Source organism: Ovis aries, chromosome 4 (assembly GCF_016772045.2).
Source record: "Ovis aries strain OAR_USU_Benz2616 breed Rambouillet chromosome 4, ARS-UI_Ramb_v3.0, whole genome shotgun sequence".
In the NCBI taxonomy this organism is placed as follows: Eukaryota; Metazoa; Chordata; class Mammalia; order Artiodactyla; family Bovidae; genus Ovis; species Ovis aries.
The window spans coordinates 115169340-115181210 of record NC_056057.1 but is presented as its reverse complement, the minus strand read 5'-3'; the positions used below and the strand labels follow the sequence as shown (position 1 = coordinate 115181210).

Below are 11871 nucleotides of genomic sequence, written 5' to 3'. Positions count from 1 at the left end.
CCTTGCTCCAAGGACAGAGGCAGCTGCAAGGCCTCAGGGGCCCCCCACATGGCCCCATCCGTCTCGCCCGGTCTGTGATCCGGGCTGCAGGGGAGGGGACCCGCGGACGGCGGCGGCTCCCTCGCGGACTCCTCCCCGCCGGCCAGCCCAGCTGTCAACACTCGCCTGCCGGCCCCGGCCGTTCTGAGGCCCTGCCTGGCCGCTCCGGCCGGGGACATTGCGCCCCGGAGACCCTCAGGCAGACCCAGGCGGGCGGTGGGCAGGCGGCGGCGGCCACCCTGCCTTGCCCTTGAGCATCCCCGGGCCTCCTTGCCTAAATAAGGGAGCTGCAACTGGAGGGAGCCAGCTGGCCGCGGGGAGGGGCCTGCGGCTGGGCCAGGGTTTTCCGAGGGGCTGGGCCGCCGCCGCGCCACAGGGCCCCGAGCCTGCCGATTGGGCCTGCACCGCCGGCCCCGCGCTGCAGCGGGAGGGCGGGCCCTTCGCACAAGGGGATCCCCAAGGCTGGAACCTCGCGTTCGGGGGCCTCTCTTTGATTCCGCAGCGTGGAGGCCGAAACCGCTGTCACCATGCCCCTCTTTGGGCAGGAGAGCCTGAAATCACCCCCAGAAAGGCCTGTGTGTGTGTGTTGGGGAGCATCCACACCCTGGGTGCGTGCCCCCCCAATCTCATTCACCCTTATCTCAGTTCTCGGTGGCCGGGAGTTCTCCAGGTTGTCTGGCCCTTCACGTTTCTCGAGTCTCCTTTGACCCTGGCCTCGTCCCCCCAGGGCCCAGGCCTCGCCCGTGTCGCCGACACGGGCGTTGGGCTCACGCCATGTGTATAGGAGCCGGTGCTCGGCGAGGTGGGGGACCCGGGCGTCCGGGCCGGTCCTCTCCCTTAGAGGAGAGGTCAGGTCCCTCAGTCCCTCCAGGAGAGAGCAGGGCGCGGGCGGAACCCCCCCTCCCCGCCCCCGTCTCCTCCCTGGCGCCCTCAAGGCCGGCCCTCGCACCTGTCCTCAGGGTTCCCCTGCCTAAGGGTCCCTTCCCCCTCTTGGGGCGCGCGAGTCTCGGGGGCTCCGGGGCTGAGCGAGGGGCTGGGGTGGGGGGGAGCCCTCGGCCCAGTTCAGCCAATGGGAAGGGCGGGCGCGCGGGGTGTGTGGGGGGAGAGGGCGGCGCTGCGGGCGCGCGGCGGGCGGGAGGGGGGCCGGGAGGCGGGGGCCGGAGCCCGAGGGGCGCGCGCCGCGTTAACCCTTCCGCGGCCGGGCCGAGCCGCAGGCGCAGCCCGAGCCGCGGGCGCCGGAGCGGCTGTTGGCGCGGCGGGCGGGAGCTGGGAGCCCGGCGCGCTCGGGCGGGCGGAGCGCAGCGCGGGGACGCGGCAGAGCGGGGCCCGCGGCTCCGGCTGGGGCCGGCAGACAGGTGTGCGGGCGGCCGGAGCTCAGGCCGGGCCCGCGGTCCAGAGCCGGCTCCGAGCGGAGGGACCCCGCGCCCGCAACCCAGTCCGGGCCGCGCCCGTGCTCTGCCTGGCCGCGGGGTGCGGGGACCACGGCCGGGCCGGGCCACCCGAAGCCTGTGTTGGGCCGGGCCGGGCCGGGGTGGGTGGGGGCCCGCCCGGCCCGCCCATGGGCTCAGGATGCCGGTGCGGAGGGGCCACGTCGCGCCGCAGAACACCTTTCTGGACACCATCATCCGCAAGTTTGAGGGCCAGAGTGAGTGGGGGAGGGGGCCGGCGGGGAGGGGGCTCTGGGGGCGGGCCGAGATTTCCGGAGAGTCAATGGGGGGGGCGTGCCCGGGCCGTGTGCGGCCGGCAAGTGAGTCTGTGGTGGCTGGTGACCTCAAGGCCCTGACCGGGGGTCGCAGGGGCCGGGCTTGGTGCTGGGGGGCCGTGGGCTTGGGGCCAAGGGGCCTGGGGTTGGGGCGCGCAGCAGGAGGCTCAGGTTAGACTGCGATCCATCGATGGGGGGAGTGTGAGTGTGACACCCTGAGTGTGCAGGGAAGGGAGATAGGATGGGAGTGTGCAGGTATCTAACTCCGGGGGCCTGGGTGTGAATGGGGCTGTGTGGACTGAGAACATGAGAATGTACCTGGCCGGAACTGTGGGACCCTAAGATCACTGTGCTCGTGCAGGTCCTGATGGTTTCTGGAGATTGGAAGCCAAGCATATAGGGTCAGCGCCTTATGTGGTCTTGGGAGTGTGTGTGTGTGTGTGTGTGTGTGACCCATGAGTTCGACCCTGCATGGGCAATGGGGAGGTGTCTGACAGGCTGTGAGCTCTGGGCCTTGGAGGTGACAGGGAGCCAGGGCCCAGGCTAGGTTTTTGCAGGTCTAAGTAGGCTCTGTGTTGCAACGACCCCGTGTTGCTGTTTTTTTCTGTCCTGAGCCCCTTGGTGGGGACTACAGCAGCCCTAATACCGGCTGGTAGGAGAGGTTTTCAGAAGTGTCCCAGTCTAGGTGAACGTTCTGCGTGTGGGTGTTTGCACCCTCCTGGCATGTGTGTGTCTGTCCCCAAGGCTGCATGTGCCATGGTGGGTGTGACTGCCAAGGGCCCTGGGAGCGGGTGACATTCCTTGCCTATGACCCTGTGAGCACAGGACGACGTGTGCTTGTAACCGAGGTGGGGGAAGGGAGGGGTCAGTTCGATGGGCAGCATTGTCTGAAGCAGAGGAACAAGATGATCCTTAGGGGGAGGAGACTGCCGTGGTGGAGGGCCCTGAGTCCAGGTCTTCCCTTCCCACAGGCTCGGGGTGCTTGGGAAGCAGCTGGGCTGGGAGCTGGGGGCCTGCCTTCCGGTCCTACCTCTGCCACTGACTGCTATGTGACCTTGAGCTATTCTCTTCCACATCTGGGAAGTAGGGGGGGTCTGCCAAAGGGGCCTTTCGGGGCCTTTCTGTCTCAATGGTTCTAGGAGCTCAGTGAAGGGGGGGGGGTAGGGACTGCCTTCGAAGAAACTGGCTCTTCTCTCCAGGCCTGGGAGTGGGGGCCAGGTGGTTTTCCGTCTCCGAAGCTGGTGCATGTGGGGCTGGTACCCAGGACTGCCTTGGGCTTAGGTGGAGATGGAGGCTCAGGGGTCATTTCCTGTGAGAGGGCGCCCTGCCTTCTAGGGTTGAGGACTGCCTGGGAATTTTTTGGGGGGGGGGCCTGGGGAACTGACCTAAAGATGACCCGACTTCAAAAAGTAACTTCCTGGACGTCTGAGGGCAAGGGAGGGGAAGAAGGCAGGCCGAGGCCAGCTCTTGATGCAGCAGCGGAGCCTTGCCCATGGGGTCGCCCAGGGCTGCAGCCTGAGGGCTGTGCCCACTGGCAAGGGAGGGGGCAGGGTTCCCACTGCTACTGAAAGCCCCAGCATTAAAGGCTAAACTGGCCGGAAACTTCTGTGTTTATAAAAAGCTCTTATCCTCAGAGCATCTTTCCTGGCACAAGCTGGGGCCGCTGCCTGCCTGCTGCTCACCCACCAGCCTGGCTCTTGGGGCAGGTGTGGAGGAAATGAGCCCAGTCTAGCGGCAACGGGTCCACTGGGGCAGTCACCTTGATGGGACCAAAGTGAGGAAAGCCTCGCATCCCTGGTGGGAAAGCCCCTTTCCGGGGTCTGTCTGCTTACATGCTGGCCGAACCTGGGCTCTGGGTGTTTTCAGGGTTTGGAGCTGCAGGTCCCTTTCCTTGCTCCCTGTGACCTTGGGCCTCTGCCCATGACCCTCCGCTGATTCTTCACCTTCTGCCAGAGCTAGGTTCAAAAGCTGGCCCTAGCTTTTACAGGCTGCAAGATGAGGGCATGAACTTCTTTGGAGTCTCTGTTTCTTCACCTACAAGACGAGGATAATGATGGGGTTGTCAAGAGTATTAAATGAGAGAAGGGATCTGAGGTGCTCACGTGGTACTACCTCCCTCCTCTTCGTCATCTTTTTCCGTGCGCCCACTCCCCAGTCCCTGACTGCCCTTGGAGTGGGTGCAGAAGTCCCGGGAAGTGCTGACCTGGCAGGGGCCGCTGATACTCGGAGAAGTGATTTCCTAGGGATCCCTGGGATAGGGAGTGCCTAGGGAGTGCCACCCCCCCACTCTAGAGAGCCGGGGTCAGGAAGAGAAGCCAGAACCAGTGCAAAAGGGAAGGCTGGCCGCCATCTCTGGCCCTTCCCAGGCTCCGTCTCCAGGCTCAGTGTTTATCCCTGCGCCGCGGCTGCTGACACGCGTTGCCGACACCCGCCCAGACTGGCCTCGGCCCCGGGCGCGCGGAGGGGGCGGCGGGCTGCTGGCAGTCTGCCCGGGGAAGCCACGCAGCCAGCCCGCGGGCCAGGCGGCTGGGGGAAGGGGGCGCGCCGCCGGGACGGGGCCGGCCGAGGCACCTGTGTCGGGGCACAGCTGCGTTCGTCCCCTGTTGGGGACCCCAGGCCCCGCTGTGCTTCCTGGGGCGGGGAGTCTCGGGGCTGGCAACTGTGTGTGGCAAGAGAACGCGGGCAAGGGCTGGGGACCCCGGGGGGCAGGGGTCCCTGCTCACGTGCCCGCTTATCCCCGCCCCCCTCCCAGGCCGCAAGTTCATCATCGCCAACGCTCGGGTGGAGAACTGCGCTGTCATCTACTGCAACGACGGCTTCTGCGAGCTGTGCGGCTACTCGCGGGCCGAGGTGATGCAGCGGCCGTGCACCTGCGACTTCCTGCACGGGCCGCGCACGCAGCGCCGGGCCGCCGCGCAGATAGCGCAGGCCCTGCTGGGCGCCGAGGAGCGCAAAGTGGAGATCGCCTTCTACCGGAAAGATGGTAGGTGCGGCCTGGGGCGGGGCGGGGCCGCGCGGCGGGGCGGGGCCACGGCGGGGGCGGGGCTGGAAGGCCGTGGGGGCGGGGCCGCGGGTGAGGGGCGGCCAGAGATTGGCCGGAGTCCCGGCCGTTGACCCCAGCCCGGGGCCTGGGGGTGGGCGTGACCCCAGCCGGGTCCTGTGCGGTGCGCCAGGTGGGAGGCGCTGGCTGCAGGGCGGTCTGGATCTCTTGGCCTCAAGCACTATGTTGGGATTGTTTTATGGGGTGGCCAGGGTGCTGCTTGGCTGTGGTCTGGCGCCTCTGGTTCCTTCCTCCCTGGGCAGATGTGGGCGCGTTGAGCTGGGTGGGTTGGAGTTTGACAGCGCGGCCCTGGGATGGCAATATGCGTGCCCGGACGGAGGTAATGAAAGTCCAGGCTGGTGGGTGGGTGTTGACCTCCGGCCACAGGCTTCCAGCCACCCTAGTCCCTGCCAGGTGACTGGTCTGGGCGTTGTCCTCGAGGCGAGGCAGGGAAGGGCTGCAGGACTCTGGTTGGCTCTCAGCCGCCCCTTTCCTGTCCCCGTCTCTTCCCCGCTTCACCTGGGCGGGAGGTGTGTGCCTCTCCCCACAACCTCAGTTCCCTTTGTCTCATCTTTTGAGCGCCCCGCCCTGCACCCCTTCCTGCGCCAGGTGTCTCTGCTCAGCCACCGCCTCCCCGCCCAGCTGCTCTGGGTTTCCGGAGAGCGGATAAACAGAGCCCTGGGCCGGACTGCTCCCACACCCGCTCCTGCCCTGGCCGGGTGCAGCCCTGTTCAGGGAGGCCAGTGCAGCAAGGCTTTGGGGGACTGCAGGTAGCAGGGGGCTGGGGAGGGGCTCCAGATGGTGCCACTGGGCGGCCCACAGTGCTGCTGCCCTGTGTGTATGTGACCAGCGCTTACTGAACCCCTGGGAGCCGGATGAAGCAAGGTCTGGAGATGGGGCAAGGTACCAGACCAGAGGTTCCTACCCACAGCCTGCTTACCCGCTGTGGACAGCACTCTCTGTCGCCCCGCCCCCGGGGGCAGTCAGTAGCCCCTGGCCTTTGCTCAGGGTTCACTAAGACTGCCCTGCACAGGCTTAGATCCCCAGATGGTCTTGCTTTCACAAGCGTGCCTAGCTGTGAGATCCCTGGACAGAATCAGAGCGGCATATGGTCATGGGGACCCGTGGAAGAGGGTTTGCTCACAGCACAATGGGCATGCTGGCTGGGAGGCAAGAGCTGGGAAGATTAGATGCAAACTCTGAAGGTAGGGCCTTCCTTCCGACTCTTCACTCAAATCTCCCCAGAACCTTAATCAGAGCAGGTGAGCAGATCTGCTTTTATATCTATCTGCCTGGTGATCTAGTACTAGCTAATGTCAATGGATGCTCTCTATGCACCCGGCCCTGGGCTGACTGTTTCACTTGCCCTCTCTTGTGGAATCGTCACAAGGCTGGGAAGTAGATGCTAGTTTTTCTCCACTTTGTGGGATAAGGAAACTGAAGTTTAGGGAAATTAGGAGACTTCCCTTAAACAAAGAATCTGATTGCAATGCAGGAGACCCAAGTTTGAGTACTGGATGGGGAAGAGACCCTGGAGAAGCAAATGGCAATCCACTCCAGTTTTCTTGCCTGGAGAATCCCATGGACAGAGGAGCCTGGCGGGCTCCAGTCCATGGGGTCAGAAGAGTGGGACACGACTGAGCGACTAAACCACCACCACCAAGAAACTTGCCTAGAGCATGCAGAGCTGGGAGTGGAACCTGTCTGGCCTGTCAGAGCCCTGTCCACTCTGCTCTGCTGTCGTATGTTGAAAAGGATACACAGTAGTTACAGGGGTATTGATATATACTGCCTGTTATGGCATGCACTCTTTTATTTGGAAAGTGTGCAAGCCACTAGTGTCATGTAAAGAATGTGAATATCTAAGTCCTGGGTTCAGGACTCACACCAGAAATTCTGCGATATGGACCAAGCTGGTTATTGCCTCGGGCCTGTTTCTACTTCTGGGACTGCTTGCCTGCTGGGCCCCTCGGTGGCACCCCGAGTGCCTCTGTCTTCGCCGTAGTGTGTGAGGAGCTGGCCCTCCGTCCCTCCTGCCCCAGGCTGGCTCCATTGGGAGAGGATGGCCCTGGGGACCCCTTCTGCTGAGGTGCTATCATGGAATCTGGGTGAACTTGCGGATCACTTAATCCAGCCCACTCAAGTTACAGATGGAAAAACTGTAGAAGCAGAGGTCAAGTTACCCGAGAGTCAAAGGAGACAGTGGGCCTGGAACAGGCCTCCCACCCAAGTTCAAGTTAGTTCCCCACCTCAGTTATTTCCCTACTCCAACTGGGGCTGTGACCCAGAAGGTTTTATGCCAGCGCTCCCTGCCTGCCTGCCCCCTTCTCTGCTCTCATTAGTTTCCATGGGGATCAGGTGTCTCCTGGTGGCCAACAGTCTGGCCTGGGCCCTCCGGTCACGTGGGCCCCTGCCTGTCCTGGCACTTGGGGCCCAGGGTGCAGACAGGTCGCCTCTGCCGCCCCTCCCTGTCCCTTTGCTCAGCCCCTTGGGCAGATCTCTGTGCCTGAGCTGGGCCGCGTGTGTGTGTTGTTCGTGAGCTCACAGCCTGGTGCATGGGCAGAGGAGGAGAGGCCAGTGCTGCCTCTCGTTTCTGTTCAGGCCTTTCTCAGGGTCTCTGCCCAGGCCGTCCAGGGCAGAGTGGGTCCCTGGGCTCCAGCCCCAGGGAGGTGGGTGGCTGGGAAGTGGGGTGGGTAGCTGGAAAGGGGGGCAGGGCCTCCTGCTGGCAGGCGCCCCTGTGGACAGCTGTGCTGTGTCGGTGCCTCGAGCCCAGCTCTGTGTAGCATCAAGGCCCTGAGCCAGACAGCCCCATTATTTAGCTGCTGGGACTGCTGGGAGGTGGGGAGGCCCGACTAGGGTGGGGGAGCAACACGGGGTGCCGGGGGTGTTCTGGCTCTGTGTCCATGCCCCTTCACGGCAGGCTGGGGATTGAGGTGGAACTGGGGCAGGGCCCAGCAGCGTGGGGCAGGCAGGTGGCCGGCATCCACACCCCAGGCTCGGGGTGCTACCTGGGCAGGGAGCGATGCTGGGGCATACCTGCTTTCCAGGCCACCCTGGAGGGCGGCGGCCCCTTCCAGCACAGCCCCTCCTCTGTCCCCTGAGCTCTTTGTTTCTGCCTCTCCGTCTCTGCCGCCTGCCGGCCCTGTCCCCGTGGTCTTCATCTCCTTCTCCCCGCAGCTGTTTCTCTTTCTCTCCTCCCTTCGGCACCCCGGAGCCTCCCTCCTTGCCTGTGTCCCTCTGCCCTGGTGGCCTCCGCCTCTCGGCGCTCCAAGTTCTCTGTCCGTCCTGGCCTGGTCTCCGTGTCCCCGTGTCCCCGGGAGCCTGTGCGTGGGTGGGGATGGGGGTGTCTCTAGAGAAGAGTCTGTCGGCTTCTTCACTCCAGCTGCAGGCTGGTTGTCATGGTAACAGGGTCAGAGGGCCCCCACTGCAACAGCTGAGCTGTGGGCTGGGGGAGGGGTGGGGATCAGAAGGCCAGCATGCTCCCCAGGGTCCCCAGAGCCTGTGGCGAGCCAGAACCCCAGAGTTGGCCCCATGCCTACTGGTCTGCGGTCCCCAGACTCACACTTCAGCTCCTCAGGTACTTGTGCAGGCATTCCTAGCTCCAGTGACACTTCTTTGGGGCCTCCTGTGACTGGCCACGTGGTGGTGGTTTAGTCGCTACGTCATGTCCAACTGCTGCGACCCCGTGGACTGTAGCCTGACAGGCTCCTCTGTCCATGGGATTCTCCTAGGCAAGAACACTGGAGTGGGTTGCCAAGCCCTCCTCCAGGGGATCTTCCTGATCCAGGGATCGAACCCATGTCTCTTGCACTGCAGGTGGATTCTTTATCCCTGAGCCACCTGGGAAGCCGTATTCCGGGCTATTTCACCATCTCCTCCCTGGTCCCTGAAGGCCGGCCGACTCCTCACTTGACACACCTCCTTCTCCATCATGGCCCTGAGCTCAGACACCCGCTCCCTGCCACCCCGTCCTCTCCAAGCTGTGATCCTCAGGTCCCCAGACCCCCCTCACTCAGGGTAGTTGGTGAGGGAGCCCTCGTTAGGCTGAGTCTGGCAGGCAGGTCAGATGGAGGCTGGTGCCCAGGTGTGTGTTCTGTGTCCTTGAGATGGAGCAGACCAGGCTGAACCCAAGAGGAGTGAGCTTAGACAGACAGCCCTCTTCTTGGGGGGCTGGGGAAGCCACTGGGGGCCCCCCTCCACCTTGGGCGTTCTGATCAGGGCCTGGGTCAGGCTGGAGTTGGGCAGGCGAGGCCCTCGCACGGTGGTGGCTGGGAGCTGGGTACGTGGCAGGGTTGGCTGCATCAGAGCCCAGCAGCGCTTTCCCTCCATGGCTCCAGATAGGGATCATTCTGGAGCCGGAGCAGGGTGCCCTGGCCTGCGTGGGGGGGCTTCGTGTCCCAACCCCACCCTGGGGGCCAGGCGGGCCTGCCTCCACCGAGGATGTGGGCCACTCCTGGCCTCTTCTGGGGTCTGGAGAGTGTTGGGAGGGCGGCTCCTCCGTGTTGTGTCTGCTGGAGCCCCCGAGAGGAGCTATGTAAATATTTGTGCAGAGCGCAGTCTGGGATGGGAGCAGAGTTTGACGGTGGCCTTGGGCTCTGGGGAGGGGGAGCCGTGGGCAGCAGGAGGGCCAGCCGGGGGGCGTGAGACAGGGTGAGCCTCTTTCTCTTCTTTACCTGGAGGTGGCTTCCAGGGAGGTAGGGCTTCAAAGAGCCTGAGATGGTCCTTTCACAGTTAAACATCCTCCTGAGGGGGCTTGGAAGGCCTCCCTCTGAGATCCACTCGCCTGGGTGGAGAGCAAGCCTTTCTCTTTATAAAGACGTTCTCTCGCGTCACCCCTGCCCTGTAAGCGGGGAGGAGTGTGGACTCGGCTTACCTTCAGTGTGAAAGACTTTCACTGACACTTTCCCCCTGATGTGGGGGGAGGCGCCCATGGGGTCAGGGCCGGAAGAGGGGATGCAGAGAGATACCCAGCATGAGTGATGAGTATGGGGGAGGCTTGGGGTGAACCACTGTCCCCCTAAGACTGTATTCTTGTATTTAAGGGCTTCCTTGGTGGTGCAGAGGTTAAAGCATCTGCCTGCAATGTTGGAGACCTGGGTTTGATCCCTGGCTCGGGAAGATCCCCTGGAGAAGGAAATGGCAACCCACTCCAGTATTCTTGCCTGGAGAATCCCATGGACGGAGGAGCTTGGTGGGCTACAGTCCACGAATCGCAAAGAGTCGGACATGACTGAGCGACTTCACTTTCATTGTCCCCCTAAAGCCCCTTCCTGTCCCTAGCCCAGGGCCCATAAAGAGCTCCATGCTGTGACCCGTGGTTGGCCTCAATCAGGCTCCTCTCCGAATTTGGTCATGTGGGTACTGAACTAGAAGCACCTTGAGGGCCAGGCGGTGTCATCTTCTCCTTAACCCCCATCTCCCCGGCTCACAGTTCTCAGTGAGGCTGCCGTGTCCGACTCCCCGACTCTAGACTGTAAGCTCCGGGAGGGCAGACGTGGCCTCTTCTGTGCTCCGTTGTGACTGTGTGTCTGCTGCACAGGGGGAGCTGAGTTCCTGCTCGCTGAACAAATGACTGATCGAATGACTCTGGCTGAGTTGTAGGCGAGCTGGGTGACCTTGGACAAATCACTTCCCATCTCTGGGCTGCGGTGGCTCCCTCTGTGAAGAGCCTTAGAGTAACAGAATGCTGAGGCTGGGAGGGATCTTTTGAGAGCATGGGGCGGCTATCAGAGCCAGAGGAAGGTGGGCTAGGGAGACGTGGCCCGAGGTGGCCACTGAGAGCAGCGAGTCCCCCAGTCCTGCCATGCGGGGGAGGGGGGGCCATTGTGGGGGAACAGGGATGGCATCTGGGGATTCTCAGTCTCCCCAGAGATGGACCCAGGAGGCCTGGGTGGGGGAGCTGAGCTGGGGCAGGGGGCAGTGTCACGGGCGCCCTCGCCATTGTGACTGCACTTGCTGTTTGCAAGCTGGGACGCAGGCTGCTTGCAGGTGGTCCTTAGCGGGGTCCTCCCCAGGTGCCAGACTCACTCAGAAAGGCTAAGGGGAATCAAGCAGCTGGCAGGGGCCTGAGTGGGAACTCCAGCCATTTTCTTCTTTCCACTCGAGTCCTGCCCTGCACAGAACCCCACCGCCCACTCTGGGCCATCCAGGCCCTGGCACTGGGTCCCCGCCCCAGTCTTGGCCTAGGAGAATCAGGACCCCTAAGCTTAACCTCTGTGGCCCCTTCTGATGTGAAGGCTGTTGGTTTGCCCCCAGTATGCTCCTCACCACACCCTGTGCACAGACCCTCTTGTGCCCCATGGCTGCCTCCTCCCGCCCACCCTGACCCTGCCAGGCACCCAGCCTCGGCTGCCCTGTCCTCCCTGAGCCCCATCCACCTGTCCCTGTACCTGCCCCCTCCCAGGGCCTCCCTGCTCCAGGATCTATCTCTCAGACTCTTCTCTCTTCCCAGCGCTGAGACACCACACACATCCCCAGCCGCCACCTTCAGGAAGCCCTCACTGACTGCACCCCTCCATCCCCTGCTTCTGACCAGAGTCCACTCCCACCTCACTTCCAGACGGCCATTTGGGGCCACAATAGGCCCAGAGCCCCTGGAAATTTGGGTTAATAGAAAAAAATGCAGATTCCCGACCAGGGATCAAACCTGTGTCCCCCTGCATTGGGAGGTGGATTCGTAACCGCTGGACCGCCAGGGAAGTCCTTCTCTCTTTCTTCTCGTGGCGTTTTCCTCTTTTCCGCTTTTCTCAGTCCCCAGCCCCATTACCGCTCCCTTAGGCAGCCATTCAAATGTACTTCCTGTGAATGTGTTGCTCGCATATGTTCTTGCAGAGTGTGTGTTTTGTCTGGCTGCCTATAGGTTTAATTTATGTAAATGATATGTGCTGTGTATTGTATTCCGGTGTTCACTTTTGCTGCCCGGGAGTCCGCCTCTGAGTCCAGCCAGCTTGCTGCTTGACACTGAGTCTAGGGCTCCGTGTTCTCTGGTGTGCTCCCCGCTCCTTTTACCTGTCCCCAAGTCCTCACGCGTGGCCCCTTTTGGACTCATGTGAGGACATCTTTGGGATTTATCCCCAAGAGTGAGTGGCGT

The 11871-nt window shown here is 63.1% G+C and overlaps 1 protein-coding gene across 4 annotated transcripts in view; it reads left to right on the top strand.

Annotated features, from left to right (window-relative positions):
- The first annotated feature begins 481 nt into the window (after nucleotides 1-481).
- Nucleotides 482-11871, top strand: part of KCNH2 (potassium voltage-gated channel subfamily H member 2) — a 36834-nt gene continuing 25444 nt past the window's right edge. For 3 of the 4 annotated variants that reach the window (XM_042249258.2, XM_027969000.3, XM_042249260.2), the window contains exons 1-2: nucleotides 1225-1684; nucleotides 4494-4724. In XM_042249258.2, coding sequence (XP_042105192.1) covers nucleotides 1609-1684; nucleotides 4494-4724 — 307 coding nt within the window. In that variant the 5' untranslated portion in view covers nucleotides 1225-1608. Of the gene's footprint in view, nucleotides 648-1224; nucleotides 1685-4493; nucleotides 4725-11871 lie in introns of those variants that run through there. The other variant, XM_042249257.2, reaches the window with a different exon arrangement.